The 25,288-nt window shown below is 43.5% G+C and overlaps 1 protein-coding gene across 1 annotated transcript in view; it reads right to left on the reverse strand.

Moving 5' to 3' along the window:
- LOC126284743 (alpha-tocopherol transfer protein-like) overlaps window positions 1–25,288 on the reverse strand; it is a 40,985-nt gene extending 15,697 nt beyond the window's left edge. The window contains exons 1-3 of the mRNA XM_049983885.1: window positions 25,222–25,288; window positions 20,139–20,278; window positions 9,767–9,926 (exon numbers count right to left, since the gene is read on the reverse strand). Of these exons, the coding sequence (XP_049839842.1) occupies window positions 9,767–9,926; window positions 20,139–20,277 (299 nt within the window). The 5' untranslated portion in view covers window position 20,278; window positions 25,222–25,288. The remainder of the gene's footprint in view (window positions 1–9,766; window positions 9,927–20,138; window positions 20,279–25,221) is intronic.

A 25,288-nucleotide genomic window follows, 5' to 3' on the forward strand; every position in this document is an offset into this window, starting at 1 on the left:
TAATTAGAGCTACTCTAAACATGCAATGGGATCTACGTTACGACTACCTGTATCACTATCTAAACGCAGTGGACAAATTTTTAATTTCCGAGTTAGAAGAGCATACTGGTCACTTTGGAGCGCTGCCAATGGTGCTGGACTGGTACCATACGGTCACGTGACACGCCATCGCTGACGTAGAGACGTGACAGAATGATAGAAAGGAGCTTTCGTGTTTGGATGTGCCCACCAGCACACCGTGAATGAAGCTGCCGTCTTGACGATATATCAACATAGGCCAGTATCGTTGATATCCATTTGTTGTAGGGTCTCAGAAAGTTTTCTGAGCTCAAGCATAATTAGGTATCACGAATAGAACACCCTCCTCTATGCCGTGCAGCTTAGATTTCGAAAATAATGAACGTGTGGAAACCTACTCGTAATTTTCTCACATGACGTCCTGAAAGCCAATGATCACGACAGTCAGGTAAACACAGTATTTCTCGATATCTGAAAAACATTTGACTCAGTGCAACACCTGCGCTTGTTATCAAAAGTAAGATCATCTACATCAACATGGATACTCTGCAAATTATATTTAAGTGCCTGGCAGAGAGTTCATCGAACCACCTTCACAATTTTCGATTATTCCAATCTCGTTTAGCGTGCGGAAAAGACGAACACCTGTATCTTTCCGTGCGAGCTCTGATTCCCTTATTTTGTTATGATGATGGTTTCTCCCTGTTTAGCTCGGCGTCAACAAAATATTTTCGCATTCGGAGGAGGAAGTTGGTGATCGGAATTTTATGAGAAAATTCCGCCGCAACCAAAAACGCCTTTGTTTTAATGATGTCCATCCCAAATCCTGCATCATTTCGGTGACACTCTCTTCCCTATTTCGCGATAATACAAAACGTGCAGCCTTTTTTTTTTTTTTTTTTTTTGAACTTTTTCGATGTATTCCGTCAATCGTATCTAGTAAGGATCCCACACAACGCAGCAGTATTCGAAAAGAGGACGGACAAGCTCGGGCAGTCTCCTTAGTAGGTCTGTTACATTTCCTAAGTGTCCTGCCAATAAAACGCAGTCTTGGTTTAGCCTTCCCCACAACATTTTCTATGTGTCACTTTCAATTTAAGTTGTTCGTAATTCTAATTCCTAGGTATTTAGCTGAATTTCCACCCTTTAGATTTGACTGATTTATCATGTAACCGAAGTTTAGCGGTTTTCTTTTAGCACTCATGTGGATGACCTCACACTTTCCATTATTTAGGGTCAATTGCCAATTTTCGTATCATACAGATATTTTTTCTAAATCGTTTTGCAATTTGCTTTGATCTTCTGATGACTTTACTAGGCGATAAACAACAGCGTCATCTGCAAACAACCTAAGACGGCTACTCAGATTGTCTTCCAAATAGTTTACATACATAAGGAACAGCAAAGGGCCTATAACACTATCTTGGGGAACGCCAGAAATTACTTCTGTTTTACTCGATGACTTTCCGTTAATTACGAGTACTACGAATTGTGACCCCTCTGACAGGAAATCCCGAATCCAGTCACATAACTATGACGATAATCTATAAGCACGCAGGTTCCCTACAAACTGCTTGTGTGGTACAGTGTCAAAAGCCTTCGGGAAATCCAGAAATACTGAATCAATTTGAAATCCCCTATCAATAACACTCAATATTTCGTGCGAGTAAAGAGCTAGTTGTGTTTCACAAGAACGATGTTTTCTATATCGGTGTTGACTGTGTGTCAATACACCTTTTTCTTAGATGTTCGAACACAATATGTCTTACAAAATCCTGTTGCATACCGACGATAATGATATTGCCCTGTAATTTAGTGGATTACTCCTACTACCTTTCTTGAATATTGGTCTGACTTGTGTAACATCCCAGCCTTTGGGTACGGATCCTTCGTCGAGCGAACTGTTGTACATGATTGTTAAGTATGGAGATATTCTGTCAGCATACTCTGAAAGGAATCTCACTGGCATACAATCTGGACCGGAAGACTTGCTTTTGTTAAGTTATTTGAGGTGTTTCATTACTCCAAGGATATCTGCTTCTACGTTACTCATGTTGGCAGCTGTTCTTGATTCGAATTGTGGAAAATTTACATAGTCTTCTTTCATGAAGGCATTTCGGAAACCTGTGTATAGTAACTCAGCATTATGAGCGCCCGGTTAGCCGTGCGGTTTAACGCACGGCTTTCCGGAGTGGGAAGGAGCGCCTGGTCCCCGGCACGAATCCGCCTGGCGGACTTGTGTCGATGTCTGGTGAGCCAGCCAGTCTGTGGAAGGTTTTTAGGCGGTTTTCCATCTGCTTTGGCGAATGCAGGCAGGTTCCCCTGATTTCGGCCCAGCTACACTATGTTGACGATTGTTGTGAAAAGACGTTCTCCACGTACGCGTACACCACCATTACTCTACCACGCAAACATAGGGGTTATACTCGTCTGGTGTGAGACGTTCCCTGGGTGAGGGGAGCCCACCCGGGTACGAACCGCACAATGACCCTGAAAGGGTGGTTCGGTGTGGCGCGGTGGAGGGATGAAGTGGACTGCGGTAGTCGTCGTTGGGTTGTGGACCACTGCGGCTGCGGCGGGGACGGAGCCTCTCCATCGTTTCTAGGTCCCCGGTTAACATACAATACAATACAACTCTGCTTTGACAGCACTGTCTTCCGTAGTATCCCCATTGCCATCGCACAGAGAAAGCATTGATTCTGTCTTGACGCTAGCATACTTCACATACGAAAGGAATGTCTTCAGATTTTTAGCCAGGTTTCGAGGCAAAGATTCGTTTTGGAAACAATTGTAAGCATCTCGTACTGAAGTCCGCTCTAAATTTTGAGTTTCTGCAAAATATTGCCAATGTTGAAGATTTTGCGTCCGTGTAAATTTGCCGTGTTTTCTTCGTCGTTTCTGCGACAGTGTTCTGACCCGTATTTTGAACCAAAGAGGATCAGCTCCGTCGTTTGTTAATTCATTTGGTATAAATCTTTCAATTGCTGCCGATACTATTTCTTTGAATTCAAGCCACATCTGGTCTACACCTACGTGGTTACACTGGAAGGAGAGGTTCTCTCTCAGGAAGGTGTCAAGTGAACTTTTATCTGCTTTTTTGAATAGTCATACTTTTCGTTTATTTTTTGAGGATTTGGGGATTAAAATATTCAGTTTCGCTACGACAACCCTGTGTTCACTAATCCCTGAATCCGTTTTCATGCTCGTTATTAGTTCAGGATTATTTGTTGCTAAGAGGTAAAGCGTGTTTTCACTACCGTGGTCACATTTTCAGAGAATGTGTTTAGCACAATTTCGGATGATATTTTATGGGTACCTCCGGAATTAAACATGTATGTTCGCCAACATATCGAGGGGAAATTAAAGTCACCACCAACTGTAATCGTATGAGTCGGGTACGTGTTTGAAATCAAATTTTTCTTTGAAGCTTTCAGCAATTGTATCATGTGAATTGTGAGATCGGTAGAAGGGTCTAATTATTATTCTATTCCATTTGCCAGTCATGTGGGATACCAGACGAAACATGTAACTGGCCTGAAAATTTATTGGTAGGTAAGAGCAGTATGTTATCTTGGATGGAGAGTCGTCGATAAATGGAGAAGTAACTTCTGGTGTTTTTGGTTTCTTTCTGTTGCTGATGTATGTTAATGATCTTGTGAGCAACGTTAATAGCAATGTCAGACTTTTTCTAGCTGAACAGTTATCTACAACGACGTATTGTCTGAATGGCGCTGTACAAACATTCAAGCAGACATTGATAAGACTTCAAAGTGGTGGAATGATTGGTATCTTGCTTTAAATGTTCAAAAATGTAAAAATCTGCACTTCAAAAGATGGATAAAGTTAGTATACTATGAATACAATGAAAGTGAGTGACAGTTATAATCTGTAAACACATACAAATACCTGGGTGTAACACTTCGTAAGGACGTGAAATTTAACGATCACATGGGCTCAGTCGTGTGTAGAGCAGGTAATAGTGTTCCGTTTATTGGCCGAAATGTAGGGAAATGCAACAGTCTACAAAGGAGACTGCCTAAGGTCACTCATGCGATTCGTCCTAGAATATTGCTCAGTTGTGCGGGTCCCGCACTAAACAGGCCTCGCAGGGGATATCGAACGTATACAGAGAAGGGCAGCAGGAAAGGTAACATATTAGTTTGAGCTACTGGAAAGTGTGGCTGAAATGTTGAAAGAACTGAACTGACAGACTCTTGGAGATAAATGGGAACTACTCCGAGAAATTCTAATACCAAAGTTTCAAGAATTGGCTTTACATGATGACTAGGAATATGATACAACCTCCTGCATATCGCTCCTACAGAGATCGAGGGGATAAGATTACAATAATTACTGCAGGCACAGAGGAATTTAAACAATCGTTTTTTTCCGCATTTCATACGTGAATGCAACGGGAGAAAGCCCTAATAAGCCGGCCGGGGTGGCCAAGCGGTTAAAGGCGCTACAGTTCGGAACCGCTTGACCGCTACGGTCGCAGGTTCGGGCATGGATGTCCTTAGGTTAGTTTGGTTTAAGTAGTTCTAAGTTCTAGGGGACTGATGACCTTAGAAGTTAAGTCCAATGGTGCTCAGAAATTTTTTGAAAGCCCTAATAACGGGAAAAGTGGGACGTACGCTTTGCTATGCACATCACAGTGGTTTGCAGAGCACAGAGCTAGGTGCAGATGTTGACGTAGACTAAAACAAATTCATCCTTCGCAGCCATGTGATTCAGTGTAACAACAACGGTCATAAAAAATATCATAAGCGATACGGATCGGAGACAAGTATCACTCTTTCTCAGCAAGTGTCAGCGAACGCAGATACATCTCAAACAGTCTTCGACCGAACACTGCGAAGGGAACTGAATATCTGGCGTCAGGCACTTCCCAAGACGCCATTCGTCACAGCGGCATGTAGAGCTACATATCTTCAATGGGCCTAACAGTATACAAAATTGGACTGTAGCTGACTGAAAGAGTGTTGTGTGGCCCGACAAATGGAGATTTTGCATCTTGTCAGGTGATACAAGGCGTCGAGGTCACCGACGGTCCAATGAGATGTTCAAACCATAGTGTGCTTAGGGTGTAGTTCAGGATGGAGGTGGTTGTGTTAAGGGTTTGGAGTGATTATAGGACCATGACTTGGATCTACTCATCCAGATTACCGTGAAGCACACATGAACACAAATATGTATTCGTAACATTCTCGGTGGCCAAGTTTTGAACTATCTTCCACATCTTCCAGATGAGTACGGCTGGGGCATTCTCGCCTTCCAAGATGGCAGTAACTGTATGTCAAAGCTGTAGCAGCTGTTTTACGGTAAGAACGTGAGGTGTCGTTGATGGTTACTCATTTTTTCGTCCGAAGTTCCTGTGTGGTCAACAAGCATCCAGTCGCAGTGGTGCGACCTGCATTGCCTTTTCTTCGGCTCTCAGGGTAAGAATACTTCTACCAGTGCTTCGAATGCCTTTTGTCTTACTTTTAATGAAGAGTGATGTGCGGACAACGCTACAACACTAAGTAACTACACAGGGTGAACATCAATAAAAGCGACAAATTGCAGGGACGGATTCTTGACTTGAAATGGAGGAAAAAAGGTCGTATGAACATGTGCCTGGAAATGGATCGTTGCCACTGTAGATGTCACTGACTAATGATAATTGGCATGGCCACATACCGTGTGTTTTTCGTGTATTGAAGGCCGTGTGATTGACGCAATATACGGTACGGCGTAGAATGGTCCGGCGTTCATGTTGGGAACAAGCTGAGATTGTGTTTGTGCACGGCCAAGCAGATGGATACAGCCGAGGGGCAACACGGCTGTACCAAAACAAGTACCCTCATAGTCACCAACCACATCTCACAACAATGTCTAACCATGGGTCCTTTCAGACAGACGAACGTGCAAGGAGGTAGCAGCCTGTGTGTGGTTCAGATTTGGAAGACCGGATTTGCAGGGTATTGAGACGAACGTTCGTACAAAGAAATGATAATTAAATCAAGACCCTAAGCTGTCGACAGGCGTTGATATATATATATCAACGGGGACAGTTGAAAATGTCGAATCCGGAGTCTCCTGCTTACATGGCAGACGCTCTGTCTATCTGAGCCACCAAGGGCACATAGGATAGTGCGACTGCAGAGATTTATCCCTTGCACGCTCCCCGTGAGACCCACATTCCCAACTTAATGTCCACACACTACATTCGTAGTGCCCTGCCCATTACACTCATTACTCGCGGCAGACAATCTTAACGAGACCCGTAAGAGTTCGGGCAATTCGTGTACATCTGCACAAAAGAAGGTCAATGGCCGGTTAGCCTTAACTATATGAAGACGATATCTGTTCTTTCGGACATGTGCGAATGCACACGCATTGCCCGAACTCTTACGGGACCCGGTAAGTTTGTCTGCCGCGAGAAATGAGTGTAATGGGCAGGGGCACTACGAATGTAGTTTGTGGACGTTAAGTTGGGAATGTGGGTCTCAAGGGGAGCGTGCAAGGGATAAATCTCTGCAGTCGCACTATCCTCTGTGTCCTCGGTGGCTCAGATGGATAGAGCGTCTGCCGTGTAAGCAGGAGATCCTGGGTTCGAGTTCCGGTCGGGAGACACATTTTCAACTGTCTCCGTTAGGACATGTCCGAAAGAACAGATACCATCTTCATATAACGCTAGTGCAAGCTCCAGGGAACTGGACCACCAACATGGTGTAAGACAAAGTATATTTACGTGTAGCCTGCATGACAACCGCTGCTATCTATATCACCTGCAATCCCATGGAAGCCACTCTGAACATGTGTTGTGACATGGATGCGATTCAGCTCTGTACTGTGTTCCGGGACGATTTGTTGTCGTTGCACGCGCACCGTCCGTTTCCTGACGTATGTTCATAGGACCTTTTTTCCTCCATTTCCAGCCAGGAAGCTGTCCCTGCAGTTTGTCGGTTGTATTTGAAGGATACGTTACAGTGACCGCTACCTAAAACAACTTATATTTTGATATATATATTTTAACTGTATTTCTAATTTTGAGTATTTGATCATCTTCAGTCATTACATATTGTGGATAACAGAACACCCAGTTGCAGTACCAGTCAACAGTTTTGGATCACCTATCACGACTATGGTTTGTGGTTAAAATAGGGATTTAGTTTTGGATGTTCTATCCCGAATCCATTATGGTACTAAAACAAGTATAAACATGTAAGTGCCTCTGTTGGCTATTTGAATGGTTGTTCGTATAGAGGGTCGTCGATGATTATCCTCAGCAACGCTGATGTGCCTATACCTAAGGTGATTCCATTCGAATCAGCTTCATTCCTTCTGCTGTCCGTGTAGTAACCAGTTTGCATGAGCTTGAAGTACCGGGAAGTTATAATTAAAGTTTCTCTGTTTACTCGTAACACGAGTAACAAACATGGCAGCATTAATGTCCAGAATATGGGGTGCATGATTTCCATACGCCACCGTCCAGTTCTAACAATGGCCACCAGGTGCCATGATCAGTCATCGTGATTCACAGTCCAGCACACTTGACTAGTCGCAGTGCACTTGCTGGCGTGTCAACATGAGCTTGGTCAAAAGGAGCAGGGAGATATCAGTGAAGCTTTATTATCGAAACAAAAGTAATGCCGCAGCTCAGCTTCGAGAATATCGCCGGCTAAAAGGATTTTGGAGGGGTCCTCTTTCTCTATCTGCTGTTCGGAGCATCATGGAGAAGTTCGAATCTACTGGAGAACTGGACGTCGGTCCGAGAAGAGGCAAACGACCGGTTGCACCACAGGTGGTTGATGAAATCGTTGTTGCTATGGGAGACAACGGTGCACTCAGTTCCCGATCGTCAGGCAGTGTCGTGTGTTGCAATAGTTAAACGTCCCGTGGTGCTCAGTACCGAAGGTCTTTCGAACCATTTTCAAATGGTATACGTACTAGATCCATAACATACAGCAGCTTGCACCACAGGACTCACAACAACGTGTTGAATTCGCCCTCCACTTCCTCGCAAAAACTGAAGTTGACGAGGACTGGCCCTGGACCATCCTCTGGACAGAGGAAGCTCATTTTTCTCCGAAGGGTGAGGTGAACTCACAGAATGGCTGACTGTGGGGATCTTCACCTCCAGTCACAGTGCGTGAAATTCCTCTATATGGTGAACGAGTCACCGTATGGTGTGGCCTCACGGCTACTTTCATTATCGGCCCATTCTCTTTTGGACAGTTTGGCGCTCGAGGCCCAAAGACGCCCAGTATGACTGGCCAGCGTTACTGTGGTATGCCAGCATGTCGTATCCGCCCTACAGGTCCCAGACTCATTCAACTGAAGAGTTTTAATCCAAGATAGGGCCCCACCGCACATCGCTCGTCAAGTTCATCTGCTTCTCCGAAATACGTCTGGAAACGATCGAATTATCAGCCCATCGTTTCCAAATTCTTGGCTGGCACTATCACCTGATCTCACTAACTGTGATTTCTGGTTGTGGGGTTACCTGAAGGACAGAGTTTACAAGAAGAGCATTTACACATGTGCTCATCTGAAGCTTAGCATATCAAGAGAGGTAGTCAACATACCCACGGACATGCTTCATTCTGCTGTGCAGAATGCAGTCCTACTCTTTCAGACTCTTTGGGACACTTATGGGCGCCATATTGAGCTCCTTTTGTAGCAGTAATGGTACCGATATGTAACGGTATGATGTAACGTAGAAGCTCGTTAAAAGTGTTCCAATTGAATTGATTATGCATTATATCTCTTCCCCATGTCCTTGACATTAATGCTACCACGTTTGGTCCTCGCAAAGTAATTTGTTTCCTTGGTATAACGTGTTAAATACTGAAAGTTTAACAATGACCGCCTGGTACACTCATGCTTGCCAAAAGTACTTCACCACTTATATGACAGCTTCATTACCATTTACGTGCATTGACTGTAGACTGATTTCGGTTTCTTCTGACTGACTACCACTGTGGTTACAGCGAACCCATTAAGAGCCAAAGAGATGAGTTTTTTAGGCTTCTTGACTAACCATATTTTTATTTTGGCTTTGTTTTCGTCGAGGTAGTCAGCAGTTTTCCATTGTCATACGTTTGACAACTTAATTGCCTCGATAGTTCACTGCACTTATATCATTACTACACGGTATTCAGTCGTTTTTGGTAAAGCTTCATAATCAGTACCGTACTTGCTTTATTTCAAGCCAGAAAAGATTTCTCAGACACTTCACAGTCAACATACAGGAAGGAAGGAAAAAAAAGGGAGGAAATGAGAGTTAACGTCTCGTTGGCGATAGGATCATTAGACACGCAATCTAAGCTACGATTGGAGAAGGCTCGGAAGTAAATAGGCCGTATCACTTTTAAAGAAGGGACCTAAATACACCTTTCTTCGCGGGTGCCTGAACCCGTGTTGTCAAAGTCAAGTGTGTTAATCAATGCGTCATCTCACTCGGCTGCGAAAATATTGCACAGTCTAAGCTCTCGTTTCACGCCAGCGATTCGTCCGCAGAAGTTATCGAAGACAATTGGTCTGTCTAGCGTTTTGATACGATTCTTCCCAATGTAGACTAACTATTTATTTTATGGGTCGATGTTGTCACTAAACGGATTTTTTATTTTTGGAGTGTTGGCTATGGACATACGGGGTAGAATGAGTCTTTTTTATTCGAATTTACTAAATGTAGCGCGTTTACTGCAGCGGTAAAATACAATACGTGACAACAGGGCACAAAAAAGTTGTCAATAATACTTACCCTGAAGACAGATATTTCTGTGCTTTTGGTGAAAATGGATCCCGGTTGATGAAAATATCTGGAAGGGCGGACCGCAGCGTATAGAACATATCCAGCTTCTGCTTCGTCTTCTCTAAGGAGAACTTGCAGCCACGTAGGAACGTCAAAATCCACTGGTCATCTGGAAAAGAGAGGCCCTGTCATGAATGAGAATACCCTGAATACTAATACAACTGTAGGAAACACGGGAGATGTGAGAATGTTATGAGAAAAAAGTTCTGATCTGTGTAGTGTACTTATAATGAGCTGAAATTGATAGACACTCCAGGATGTCTTTATATTCAAAAGGCTATGTTTGACTGCCTCAACATAGCCCAGCCGAAACAGCTAAGGACAGAAACTTGAAATTTGGAGATGGTGTGGATCTTGTGGTGTCACCGCCAGACACCACACTTGCTAGGTAGTAGCCTTTAAATCGGCCGCGGTCCGGTAGCATACGCGGGACCCGCGTGTCGCCACTATCAGTGATTGCAGAGCGAGCGCCGCCACACGGCAGGTCTAGAGAGACTTCCTAGCACTCGCCCCAGTTGTACAGCCGACTTTGCTAGCAATGGTTCACTGACTAAATACGCTCTCATTTGCCGAGACGATAGTTAGCATAGCCTTCAGCTACGTTATTTGCTACGACCTAGCAAGGCGCCATGATCAGTTTCTATTGATATTGTGAACTATGTACCGTCAATACCGACGTTCACCATTAATGGATTAAAGTTAAGTATTCCATCAGCTACGTCCGTTTTTCTAAATTCTAATTTCCTTGTCCTGTTCCACACCTCACGCCAGCCTGCGTGAGCTAAATCGCGTGCCTTTCAGCCTCCTCTAGTAACACGGTGTTGGCTCTCCTGCCACCACAACATTGGCGACGAGGCAAAACCGCGTTCTTATCGATATTGCCCTGATTTCCTTGTGTAATGGCTTCGCCGCACTCTCCAGATGTACTGTCCGAATTTTATCGCTTACAGAATCAGCAGACATTTTTGCACCGGGCCTCGGTTGCGCTAAGAACTATAAAGCACATTTGGAACTGAAAGTAAAAGCGCAAACGAAAATTTTCAGAGCGCGCAATGTTCCGCACCCATTGCGTGATGAGGTCGCCAAAACATTACACGATTTGGAATCACACGGTGTAATTGAACGTGTGCAGCCTTCTCTCTGGGCATCAACCTTAGTAATTTTGCCAAAACCTTCCGGAAAGTTGAGACTTTGTGTGGACTTCAAGGCAACAGTGAATCCACAACTAGTGATTGCAACTTTTCCTTTACCCCGCCCGGAAGATATTTTTGACAAACTGTGCCCAGGTAAATACTTTTCGAAGTTGGAGCTCGCAGATGCGTTCTTGTAAATACCGGTGGACTAAGAATCCCAGCGCGTTTTGGGTTGTATCAATTCAAACGACTGCCATTCGGGTGTGCATCCGCCCCTGCATTGTTTCAGCAATATCTACAAACTGTTTGTGCGTCGGTCCCTACTGCAGCAAATTATCTGGGCGATATTGTGATCTCTGGAAAAACGGAAGAAGAACATTTGGCCAATCTCAGAACATTATTTCAGGTCTTGCGACAAACTGGTCTTCGCTTGCTGAAGGACAAATGTGTGTTTTTTGCTCGTGACTTGCCATTCTTGGGGCATGTACTCAGTGCTCAAGGCATACATCCCAGTCCAACGCACCTTTGTGCCATACAAGACTTGCCTTCGCCGCAGAATTTGAAGCAGCTACAGAGTGTGCTGGGAAAAATTACGTCTTATAACAGATATGTGCCACATGCCTCCTCCATTTCAGCTCCGCTTCATCGCTTACGCCGTAAAGGTGTTCCGTTCGTCTGGACGACGGAATGCGAACGCGCCTTTCGCCAGTTGAAATAGGCGTTGCTTTCCAATACTCGCCTTACGCCATTCGATCGCCAGAAGCCCATTTTGTTGATGGTGGATGCATCGGATTTAGGGATCGGTGCTGTGCTTGCGCACAAAGATGGATCGCACGATCGCCCTATTGCCTTTGCATCCAAATTGCTCTCGTCTGTTGAAAGAAATTATTCACAGATCGAGAAAGAAACATTGGCTCTCGTATTTGGTGTTACAAAGTTTCATGATTTCTTTTATGGTCGTCACTTTAATCACAGACCACAAACCTTTGACATCGCTTTTTCATCCGACCATCCTGTACCTCCACGTACAGCGCAGAAATTCATTCGCTGGTCCATCTTCCTCTCGCAGTACCGCTACAATATCTTGTATCGGTCCACTGCTAAGCACGGAAACGCCGATGCGTTGTCCCGCTTGCCTGTTGCTAAGGATAGGGCATTTGATTCCTCCGAACTTTCTTGCATGTTCATTGATGCGGAAACCGATGACGTGGTCGAATTGTTTCCGATTGATTTTCGTCGTGTAGCTACAGCCACAGCTACCGACATTGTCCTTGCTACCGTTCTGCGTTTTGTTGCTACGCAATGGCCCTTGTCAAAGTCACGGATCGGGGACCCGTTGGATCGCCGGTTTTTTGCTCACAAGGAGAGACTTTTTGTTCGATGTGGTGTTTTCCTGTTGCGTTCTGATAATGATCAGTCCAGGGTCGTGGTCCCACGTTCGTTACAGTCCTCTGTCTTACAGCTTCTCCACCAAGGACATTGGGGTATAGTGAGAACAAAACAATTTGCTCGTCACCACTGTACTTGGTTATGAATCGATGCCGCGATTACGAATATGTGCTTTTCTTGCATGGTGTGTGCCGAACAACAGTCAGCACCACCGCGGAAATTCTTTGCATGACCAAAAGCCACTTCCCCTTGGCAACGATTACACATCGATTTTGCTGGTCCTTTATGGGATGCTCGATGGTTGGTTGTGGAAGATTCATTCAGTAATTTTCCTTTTGTTGTCCGGATGTCTTCCACGACGTCCTCTGCCACCATCCAAGCGTTATCAGCTATCTTTTGCATTGAAGGTTTTCCACAGACTATTGTTTCCGTCAATGGCCCACAATTCATGTCCGCAGAACTTCAATCATTCGGCAAGGCCAATGGTATTCAACTTCTGACGTCCGCCTCCTTTTGCGCCACAGTCAAACGGTGCCGCTGAACGATTGGTCGGGACTTTCGAGTCACAGATGTTGAAAGAGTCGCATTCCCGGGAGGACGCATTATTGCTCTTTTTGTCCTCGTATCGCTCTCAGCCCTGAGATGGTCGCTCGCCGGCTGAGTTGCTCCACGGTCGTCATCATCGAACCTTGATGTCTTTGCTACATGTGCCGCATCAGGTTCCTGTGCAGCGACAGGCACCTGCTTTTGCTCCGGGCGACGTTGTCTACTATCGCCACTACCGAGGTTCACTTGGCTGGCTCGAAGGGCACCTTCTTCGCTGCCTCGGACGCGCTATGTATCTGGTTTTGGGGACCTCTGGTGAGGTGCGCCGGCATCTCAACCAGCTGCGCCTCTTTCGTCGCACGGAATCTGCCGCTCGCCGTCTGCTTTCAGCGACGGTGCCGTCCGATCAGCCCCCCCGGGGACCCATCTACTGGCTCGCCTCAGCTCCAGGTGTTACCGACGCTGCCTTCCATTTTGCCCCATGGCGACGCGCCGCCGCCGCCGCCACCGCCACCGCCGCCTGTTCTCCCGCCGGCGACGCCCGCAGTGGACACGTCGCTGCAACCGCCGGGCGCCTCCCTGCGTCACACGCCGCCGATCGCTTCCCGTGACCAGTTGTCCTCCGACATGGAACTCTTGCCCGCTCCGGACCATATGTCGTCTTCGCCCGTCGGGTGCCCCGGCCCGATGCAGATCGACCCTTCAGCCACTCCTGTCTCTCTACGGGCGCCTACACCGCATGTTGGCGTGCACCCTGGAGAAGGTTTTCAGGCGTTTCCTAGCTCCCCGCGGTCCGAATGGCAGGGTGCGGGTGGCACAGCCTCGCCTGTTGTTAGGCCACCTCGTCGCATACCTCAACATGGGTCCTCCCCACGGCGGGGGTGGAATATGAGATGAGATTTTTTATGAAAATGTTTCATTATGAAAGTATTTCTAAAGCTGAATCTATGAAAAGTTAAATTTGTTTTCTCAGTTAGAAATTAAAAAAATAAGTGTTTCATTGTTTTTTGAAACCTGGGATGAAAGTTTTTCTAGAAATATTTCATTATGCAAGTTTTTTTGAAGAGAAACCTATGAAAACTTATATTTGGCTTCTCTGTTAGAAATAAAACATACGTAAGTCGGAGGCTTTTGGAAATTCAACCCGTAAGAGGGTAGCGTCTTTGATTCATAATCAAAAAGTCTTCGGTCCCGGATTCGATCCCCCCCACTGCCTAAATTTTGATAAATAATCAGCATTGGCGGCCGAAGACTTCCGGCATAAGAAGTCAGCCTCATTCTGCCAACGGCTTTGTCAAAGAGGGCGGTGGAGCGAACAGAGGTTCAGGGCACTCTCTTGTCCTAGGGGTGGGAAATTTCCCCTAAAGGCGGAAGAATCAGCAATGATCAACGATATGAGGCTGCAGCAGGCAATGGAAACCACTGCATTAAAGACACGTAACGTGTATCCGCAGGACATGTGTCATGATGATCTCTCCATTGGCAAAAGATTACGGAATAGTCCCCCATTCGGATCTCCGGGAGGGGACTGCGAAGGGGGAGGTTACTATGAGAAAAAGATTGAATAATCAACGAAAGGATAATGTTCTACGAATCGGGGCGTGGAATGTCAGAAGCTTGAACGTGGTAGGGAATCTAGAAAATCTGAAAAGGGAAATGCAAAGGCTCAATCTAGATATAATAGGGGTCAGTGAAGTGAAGTGGAAGGAAGACAAGGATTTCTGGTCAGATGAGTGTCGGGTAATGTCAACAGCAGCCGAAAATGGTATAACAGGTGTAGGATTCGTTATGAATAGGAAGGTAGGGCAGAGGGTGTGTTACTGTGAACAGTTCAGTGACTGGGTTGTTCTAATCAGAATCGACAGCAGACCAACACCGACAGCAGGTATACATGCCGACGTCGCAAGCTGAAGATGAACAGATAGAGAATGTGTAGGAGGATATTGAAAGGGTAATGCAGTATGTAAAGGGGGACGAAAATCTAATAGTCATGGGTGACTGGAATGCAGTTGTAGGGAAAGGAGTGGAAGAAAAGGTTACAGGAGAGTATGGGCTTGGGGCAAGGAATGAAAGAGCAGAAAGACTAATTGAGTTCTGTAACAAGTTTCAGCTAGTAATAGCGAATACCCTGTTCAAGAATCACAAGAGGAGGAGGTATACTTGGAAAAGGCCGGGAGATACGAGAAGATTTCAATTAGATTACATCATGGTTAGGCAGAGATTCCGAAATCAGATAGTGGATTGTAAGGCGTACCCAGGAGCAGATATAGACTCAGATCACAATATAGTAGGCTGAAGTTCAAGACATTAGTCAGGAAGAATCAATACGCAAAGAAGTGGAATACGGAAGCACTAAGGAATGACGAGATACGTTTGAAGTTCTCTAATGCTATAGATACAACAATAAGGGATAGCACAGTAGGCAGCACAGTTGAAGAGGAATGGACATCTCTAAAAAGGGCCATCACAGAAGTTGGGAAGGAAAACATAGGTACAAAGAAGGTAGCTGTGAAGAAACCATGGGTAACAGAAGAAATACTTCAGTTGATTGATGAAAGGAGGAAGTACAAACATGTTTCGGGAAAATCAGGAATACAGAAATACAAGGAATGAAATAAATAGGAATTGCAGGGAAGCTAAGACAAAATGGCTACAGGAAAAATGTGAAGACATCGAAAAAGATATGACTGTCGGAAGGACAGACTCAGCATACAGGAAAGTCAAAACAACCTTTGGTGACATTAAAAGCAACGGTTGTAACATTAAGAGTGCAACGGGAATTCCACTGTTAAATGCAGAGGAGAGAGCAGATAGGTGGAAAGAATACAGTGAAACCTGTATGAGGGTGAAGATTTGTCTGATGTGATAGAAGAAGAAACAGGAGTCGATTTAGAAGAGATAGGGGATCCTGTATTAGAATCGGAATTTAAAAGAGCTTTGGAGGACTTACGGTCAAATAAGGCAGAAGGGATAGATGACATTCTATCAGAATTTCTAAAATCATTAGGGGAAGTGGCAACAAAACGACTATTCACGTTGGTGTGTAGAATACATGAGTCTGGCGACATACCATCTGACTTTCGGAAAAGCATCATCCACACAATTCCGAAGACGGCAAGAGCTGACAAGTGCGAGAATTATCGCACGATCAGCTTAACAGCTCATGCATCGAAGCTGCTTACAAGAATAATATACAGAAGAATGGAAAAGAAAATTGAGAATGCGCTAGGTGACGATCAGTTTGGCTTTAGGAAAAGTAAAGGCACGAGAGAGGCAATTCTGACGTTACGGCTAATAATGGAAGCAAGGCTAAAATCAAGACACGTTCATAGGATTTGTAGATCTGGAAAAAGCGTTCGACAATATTAAATGGTGCAAGCTGTTCGAGATTCTGAAAAAAGTAGGGGTAAGCTATAGGGAGAGACGGGTCATATACAATATGTACAACAACCAAGAGTGAATAATAAGAGTGGACGATCAAGAACGAAGTTCTCGTATTAAGAAGGGTGTAAGACAAGGCTGTAGCCTTTCGCTCCTACTCTTCAATCTGTACATCGAGGAAACAATGATGGAAATGAAAGAAAGTTTTAGGAGTGGAATTAAAATACAAGGTGAAAGGATATCAATGATACGATTCGCTGATGACATTGCTATCCTGAGTGAAAGTGAAGAAGAATTAAATGATCTGCTGAACGGAATTAACAGTCTAATGAGTACACAGTATGGTTTGAGAGTAAATCGGAGAAAGACGAAGGTAATGATAAGCAGTAGAAATGAGAACAGCGAGAAACTTAACATCAGGATTGATGGTCACGAAGTCAATGAAGTTAAGGAATTCTGCTACCTAGGCAGTAAAATAACCAATGACGGACGGAGCAAGGAGGACATCAAAAGCAGACTCGCTATGGCAAAAAAGGCATTTCTGGCCAAGAGAAGTCTACTAATATCAAATACCGGCCTTAATTTGAGGAAGAAATTTCTGAGGATGTACGTCTGTAGTACAGCATTGTATGGTAGTGAAACATGGACTGTGGGAAAACCGGAACAGAAGAGAATCGAAGCATTTGAGATGTGGTGCTATAGACGAATGTTGAAAATTAGGAGGACTGATAAGGTAAGGAATGAGGATGTTCTACGCAGAATCGGAGAGGGAAGTAATATGTGGAAAACACTGATAAGGAGAAGGGACAGGATGATAGGACATCTGCTAAGACATGAGGGAATGACTTCCATGGTACTAGAGGGAGCTGTAGAGGGCAAAAACTGTAGAGGAAGACAGAGATTGGAATACGTCAAGCAAATATTTGAGGACGTAGGTTGCAAGTGCTACTCTGAGATGAAGAGGTTAGCACAGGGGAGGAATTCGTGGCGGGCCGCATCGAACCAGTCAGCAGACTGATGACCAAAAAAAGAAGGAGGAAGAAATCGGATGAGACTGGTTCACTGACTCTTCGTTGTTCAGATCAAAACATTAAGAATAAAATCCTAAAGTTTGGAGAGAGTATGAATCTTATACTGTAGGAATCGTTCCAGAAGGGACTGTCCGAAATTCCACTCCTTAGGGTTTGAAACAGGGGATGAAAGACTTTTTGAAAGTATATTGCTATTGAGGGAATTTTGAAGCTAGAACTACGAAGATTTGCTATTTAGTTTCTCAGTCAGAAAAAATATGCGTTTCTGCATTTTGGAAATTCACCCACTAAAGGAGTAAAATAATGGGTGAAAGTTTTTTTTGAAAATAAGTAATTGCTAAAGAACTACAGGATTTTTAAGGCAACATCTATGACAATTGGTATGTGACTTCTCGGTTAGAAATAATTTAAAAAATGCGTGTTTCAGTGTTTCTGGAAGTCCAAGCCCTATAGGCGTGCAATAGGGGATGAAAATTTTTAAGAAAATATTTGGTTAAATTGAAAATATGTTAAAGCTTAATTTATGAAAATTGGTAGTTCACTTCTGGGTTAGGTATAAGGAAATATTTCTTAGGAGATGAAAGTTGCTGTGGAAATATCTCCACAAGAACGCAAAAAGCTTGATTAACAAAAACATTCAACTACAGTTACGAGAATTGGTTTGCAGTCAGAAGTACAATCAAAAGAGAAGGTGCTGCAATTTGTGAACAACATAAAAATTCGATAAAATAAAAACAAAACAAAAAAAACAAAAAAATCTCTGCAGATCATACAGTCTATGCAAGCGATGCAGCAGAGGCTAAGTTAGTCAATAATATTAGTAGGCAGAAAAATTCCGCATCGAAGTATCTACATAAACGGTGCAAGGATTTATATTATGACTTTAAAAGCTCATATAGCAATACAGTCAACGTGTATTAATGGTACAAACACCAAAGCGACGCCGCATGCAGCTTGTGGGGCTGTAATCTATGAACCTGCCTATAAATAAACACCCATGTTTGCTGTCCTCTACCCTTCGGAAAACATTTTTCAGTCCTTGTATACACCGTGGACAGAGAATGACATGGAATGGAGAACTGTACATAAGACGTGTCTCACGCCGAGAGTGAACGTTTCAAACGTGCACGATAGCCTAATGTCTGCAGATCTAGTAGGCCATCATTCACTCGGTGTTTTATCTTTCTACGCGTGGGTCGACTACGTGCACTTTGACATCTGCCCAAAACATTAAGCTGTACAGAGTTTTTTCTTTTTCTAAAAAAAGAATAAGCTTTCTGAAGTTAGTGACATTGCAAAAAACTGGTTAAAAACGTATTTGACCGAACCAACTCACGCACTGAGAGTTTCGTACAAAATAATTGTGTACACAGACAGTTCATCCATTCCGTGAATTGAGGATCTCCTCGGTTTTCACCTGTTATTGACATTTATACTGGCAATACAACGGTCCCAGGGATTCCAAGATCTCTGAGAATGTTTTAATTTCAAGTCTGAAGTCAGCCAACAAATGACAAAATAAATATCCTTTTCGAATGATATAATTACAACTTAACAATTATCAATTTTTTCCCTTTGCTTGTACTGAGAAACGTTTGTTCCTGCCAAATTTCAAGATTCTAGATAAAGGCGAAGTATCATATACGTTTTGATGAGTGAGTTTGAGAGTATCAAAATATGTGACAAAAATAACCTTTTTGCTGTATGGACTTAGAAGCTTCCATTCATTACAGTGCCAAGTGACAGTAGATCTTAGTATGCGACATAAATTTCAACTTTATTATCCAACCGTTCCTGTGAAAATAGGACTTAACAGGCGGACAGTAGGATAACAAATGGCAACTTTTTTTGTGATATGATTACAAATTCCAAATTTTTGGATTTTTTTCCTTTACTTGTACAGTGAAACCTTACTTCTTGTCAAATTCCATGATTCTAAGCCAACGGGAAGTACCATATAGGTTTTGACGAGTGAGCTTGCGAGTATCAAAATATGTGATACAAATTTCAACTTGATACGTCTTCCCATTCCAGAGAGGATTTCAGTTGCTAAGTGCTGATGGTAGGGTTCAAGTGTGGTGCAGACCCTACGAACTTATGTACTCAAATTGTCAACTATCACTGTACAAGCCGGTGGTACCTCCATAATGGTGTGGGCTGTGTTTATTTGGAAAGGGGTGGGTCCTCTGGTCCAACTAAACCCATCATTGACTAAAAATGGCTATGTTCGACTCCTTGGAGACCATTTGCTGCCATTCACGGACTTCATGTTCCAAAACAACGATGTCATGTCCTAGGCCACAGTTGTTCGCTACTGGTTTGAGAAACATCCTGGACAGTTCGAGCAAATGGTTTGGCCTCCCAGATCGCCCAACATGAATTCAATCGAACATTTATGGGACATAATGGAGGGGTCAGTTCATGCACAGAGTCGTGCAGCGGCAACATTTCCACAATTAAGAACGCCTATAGACGCAGCATGGCTCAGTATTCCTGAAGGGAACTTCCAACGAATTGTTAACTCCATGCCACCTCGTGTTACTGGACTTCTCAGACAAAAGTATCTTCGACACGATAGTAGGAGGTATCCCATGAATTTTGTAATCTCAGTGTAGAACAACGACAGTAATTAATTTAGAACATGCTCTACAATCAACAAACAGGGCAGAATGCTCTAAATTTAGATCAAGATCTACAACCAACAAATAGGGTAGAATGCTCCAAATGGGGAACATTGGCCAGTGTCGTGGGATTAACTGTAAGCTGCTCAATGTGTCTGTAATGGAGACACCTGCAGACGTGCTTTCTCCTCCAGTTTGGCCGCTATGTGACGTCACTCACCGTCGCGTGCCCTGAGGTGAGGCTGCTTGCTCAGCCAGTCCTTGATGTGCTTGATGTCCTGGTCTCTCCTCTTGGGGTCCTCATTCAGCTCCTTCACTGCTATCGCCTCAAGTTCTGGACTCACTTCTCGATAACCCATCCTGCAACATATAACCTTAAAACTCGGCTACAAACACTGGGACTCTTTGGTAGAATACCTTCTGCTTTCATCTCAAAAGTAAATGTGCTTTACACATACTTTCGTTAATAAAAAGCTGAAGGTAACAAAATGAACTCAGGAAGACATAATGTTTAAAATTGTGACATAACAGAAAGGCAGGGACAAACGACAACACCGATAAAAAGGAGAGACGCCACACACAGTTCGAAAATTTATACTGGTAACTGCCGGGACAATTCCGCCAATCTGTGTCCCTTGTTTGCGAAGCCAGACTCTACCTGTCTTCTGCCAGAAAATGACAGAGGTAGATACGATATATCACCAGAACTATCTGTAGAATAAAATATATTAATAAATGAAGAATTCCTTTCAGAAAATCAACATGATTTTAGAAAGGCCAGACTTTGAACCCAAAACCTGTTCATAATAAAACAACTGAAATAGAAAAGAAATAAGTGTGATAATGAAACCCACATAGCATTTATTGATTGATGACCAAGTAATTATACAGGGTGTCCCAGCTATCTTGTCCATCCAAAATATCTCTGGAACAATAACAGCTATTGGAAAACAACTTTCACCGGTATCAATGTAGGGCTGGGGTCCATGAATGTACATATTTGGAAACATTCTAAAACGGAAGCATATATGTTTTTTAACACAAACTTATGTTTTTTTTAAAATAGACGTCCTATATTTTTTCTTCAGCAATCCATAGCAAGACAAAGCACATACACAACGGCGTTGATTGTATCGCAATATTCCCATTACATCCCGAGATATTAAGACACGAAGTTGACGCTTGAAACACCCGACATGCGCTGCTAGCGCACGTCCTGAGGCTCATGCTGCCCGTAATCGCGATGTGATTGACATGCGTAATCACACCTCCATACTTATCAAGAGGTCCGAAACGAGTAATACCGTCTGCTGCCATCAACTCTCATAAGCACATAATCGTTTCCCTCATGCACGTTTTACGTATCTACGTACACAATATGAAACCAGTACCGATCGGTTTACACCCGTCAGGTTGTCTTATTTATCCTTCACACCCAAAATGAGGTTTATCTACTGCGTTATATGACCCATTGTGCCTGTCGTGCAGGGCCTGGCTCTACCTGGTCAAGTGTCCAACGTAGTTCCCACTACTGCCACAGTTACCACTTCGTCTTGTTTATGATTTGCGACCCATGCGAACTACTGTACTCCACCACCCTCCGAGCATCCCATTTGTTGTTGCTTTGGCGTGCAGTACATCTCTTGCCAGTGTAGTCGTGCATCAGAGTAATCTAGTGACGGCACACTGTGAATAAAGGTTGTGTTGTGGAACTTATACTGTACAGTATAATGTACACACATGAAGATATGGTAGAAGTGCTGCTGATCTATAGAGAATGTACGTTGACGGGAAATACTTCATGAGAGTGCTTGTTTGTTGATAGTACTGTTAGCGAACATTATGATTATTAAGTTAATATGTCTGTTTTCTACCCTACTCTACATACCTGTACTGTACCCTGTTGTAGGTGGACGAAATGCTGTTCAGGCAGAACCACTGTACAGAAGACGATTCCCTGACAAGCCATCGCCTTCGCACCGGATGTTTGGTCGTCTCACATCTCGTCTACATGAAACGGGAAGCTTAAATCCAAGACCTCGACATAGTCCTAGAACACGCACAGATGAACGTGCTGAAGTTGCTGTGCTTGCTACCATAGCTGTGAATCCTCAAATCAGCACCGGCAAAATTGAACTTGAAGTTGGTGTGTCGAAATAAAGTGCACAGCGTGTTCTTAAACGTCATAAATTTCATCCTTACCATGTTCATTTACGCCAGGACCTTCATGGAAATGGCTTCCGCAATAGGGTAACATTTTGTCGGTGGGCTCAGCAGAAACCGATGACTAATCCAAATTTTTTTGCAGATGTTCTCTTCACCGACGCGGCATGATTCTCCAACAAAGGAATTGCCAATATGAGGAATACGCATTATTGATCCGCAGACAATACAAATTGTCTCCGTCAGGTAGAGCATCAGCGTCCGTGGAAAGTTAATGTTTGGTGTGGGATTATTGGAGATACTATTATCTGACCTTTCTTTATAAATGGCATCAAAAATGGCAGACAATACTCCAGATTTATACGACACCATCTTCCTGTTCTCTTGGACACCGTACCTCTGAACCGGAGAATGGTCATGTGGTATCAGCATGACGGATGCCCAGCACATAACGCCTTACGAGCACGACGACTTCTGAACTGTAAGTTCCCTCATAGGTGGATTGGACGAGTTGGCCCAGTTAGGTGGCCTGTCCGTTCTCCGGACCTTACACCGCTCGATTATTTTCTTTGGGGAGCAGTGAAGGATGCTGTTTACCAACATGAACCAACAACACCAGAGGACATGAAGCAACGCATTATTGATGCTTGTACAGCCATCAAAGAGGAAACAGTAGCACGAAGCAGGGCATCCTTCATCCGCAGAGTGACCCTATGTATGCAAGCCAATGGTCATCACTTTGAGCATGAGATGTGAACGCTATGCTTAGTATGTAGTGCTGGTATCACAGACGAAGTTTCTACAAGGGGCCATTTTACCCAGTGATGTTAAGAAACATTTGTTTGCAGCAATGTGTCATTTAACGCGATAGATAAACATAACATTGATAATTATGTGATAATAAAACTAATTGGTTAAACATGTTTACTTTCATCTTCTATGTCCTACCTGAACTTTCCAAATCAAAACATTTTTACCTAAACAATGGTAAAACTTTTAGTACACTTGCTCGTTTCACTAAAACCATCAACATGAATTTTACTATTACGAGTGAATGATTAACTGTCAATTGCGCTAGATCTACAGTAAAGTTATGTTTTAACGTTGAACGGCATTACCTTTTTAGTAACGGATTAACGATTAGCGATGTTAACTTTGTGACTAACGTTGCGGTACACAGATATGTTACAGAACAGCATCACCCCTAGCCTATTGGATAAATACCTGCTGGAATGTACGACGTTAATGCAGGATGGCAGCAGACCGTATTATTCGTTTCGGACCACTTGATAAGTATGGAAGTGTGATTACGCATGTCAATCACATCGCGATTACGGGCAGCATGGGGTTCACGCCTGGGCCTCAGGACGTGCGCTAGCAGCGCATGTCGGGTGTTTCAAGCGTCAACTTCGCGTCTTAATATCTCGGGATGTAATGGGAATATTGCGATGCAATCAACGCCATTGTGTATGTGCTTTGTCGTGCTATGGGTTGCCGAAGAAAAACTATAGGACGTCCATTAAAAAAAACGTAAGTTTGTGTTAAAAAACACATATGCTTTCGTTTTAGAATGTTTCCAAATATGTACATTCATGGGCCCCAGCCCTACATTGATACCGGTGATAGTCGTTTTCCAATAGCTGTTATTGTTCCAGAGATATTTTGGATGGACAAGGTTACCAAAAGGTGCGGCCAAACTTTCAGGAAACATTCCTCGCCGGCCGCGGTGGTCTCGCGGTTCTAGGCGCGCAGTCCGGAACCGTACGACTGTTACGGTCGCAGGTTCGAATCCTGCCTCGGGCATGGATGTGTGTGATGTCCTTAGGTTAGTTAGGTTTAAATAGTTCTAAGTTCTAGGGGACTAATGACCACAGCAGTTGAGTCCCATAGTGCTCAGAGCCATTTTTTGAACATTCCTCACACACAAATAAAGAAAAGATTTCATGTCGACATGTGTCCGGAAACGCTTAATTTCCATGTTAGAGCTCATTTTACCTACGCTCAGTGGAGCACATTAACGTGTTTTATTTTACAGTTAGAGATTGGTTTTTTCATTGTGTTCCGGTCTGACGGCCAATAAAATCAGGAATGTCCCAGCTGGACGACCATGAAACCTGGCGATGCTAGTTATGCTGTAAGTAGATCTCTACTTGGATTTGCACACAAGTTTGTGTGGACTAGATTTTGATTCAGTTTGATATAATCAATGTAACTAATAGTACTTCTGTAGTTACGAAGGACATTCTCAAGCAATATTATGTTTTGTCTCTCCGTCGATTAGCCAGAGAGAAATGAAGATGCGCTGATAACGCTAGATTTCCAACAAATAGTGAACTATGGCATTAAAACAATGAAGCCAGGAATCTTCAAGTTGCCTTATGCAAATTCTTTTTGTTTGTAAAAAAAGAAAAACATTTTGGTCTTTTAATGACATTAGTAACGTCTAACCAGTAATATTCCTTAGTATGATGCAGTTACCTCAAATACACCGCACTAAGTCTACCGCACTATTCCACGTTGCTACTCCTCTACATTGCGTGAAACTTCGCATCAGCGAAGCTACTTTCAGCTGAGCTGGTTTCGAGGAGCTTTTGCGCATATGCGTCTGGTGTGATGCAGTTACTATTATTTATATTACTATTATTGACAGTGGCGGTAATTGTATAAATATGATGATAAGCATAACAATTATATAGCAGATGCTATTAATTTCACACTCTTACATGTACCTGTATTTAAAAATTTCTGAACACCCAGAATATGAAGTCACGAGCCGCCATTGGCAATCTACTGTTGTTCAAGACCGAGTGATTGTTGCATTAAACAGGTTGGATCCGTTTGTCTAATTAACCCTGTTGCGGAAATCGAGGTAAGTTGTGAGAAATAGGCGCGTAGACATGGTAACATGTGGGGATACGGATTGGTCCTTGAGGCGTGCATGGGTAGCAAAGATGATTACGGTGACCGTTCGCCAAAAGCGTCTACCGAGTCCACAACGACAATGAAGGCGACATATTGTTCAACCAATTTTTTTCGTGATTCAATACAATAGTTAGGCAAATTAATGGACAATTAATGGTTTGCAAGTAAGATGACAAACAAAATTCGAATGAACAACACTCTTTAACATCAGCACTCACCTACGGTACACTTGCACTCTCAATCAAGGCGTTTCCTGCAGGTCGTGTTTATTCTCTTTGAACGTAC

Source organism: Schistocerca gregaria, chromosome 8, assembly GCF_023897955.1.
Source record: "Schistocerca gregaria isolate iqSchGreg1 chromosome 8, iqSchGreg1.2, whole genome shotgun sequence".
Classification (NCBI taxonomy): Eukaryota; Metazoa; Arthropoda; class Insecta; order Orthoptera; family Acrididae; genus Schistocerca; species Schistocerca gregaria.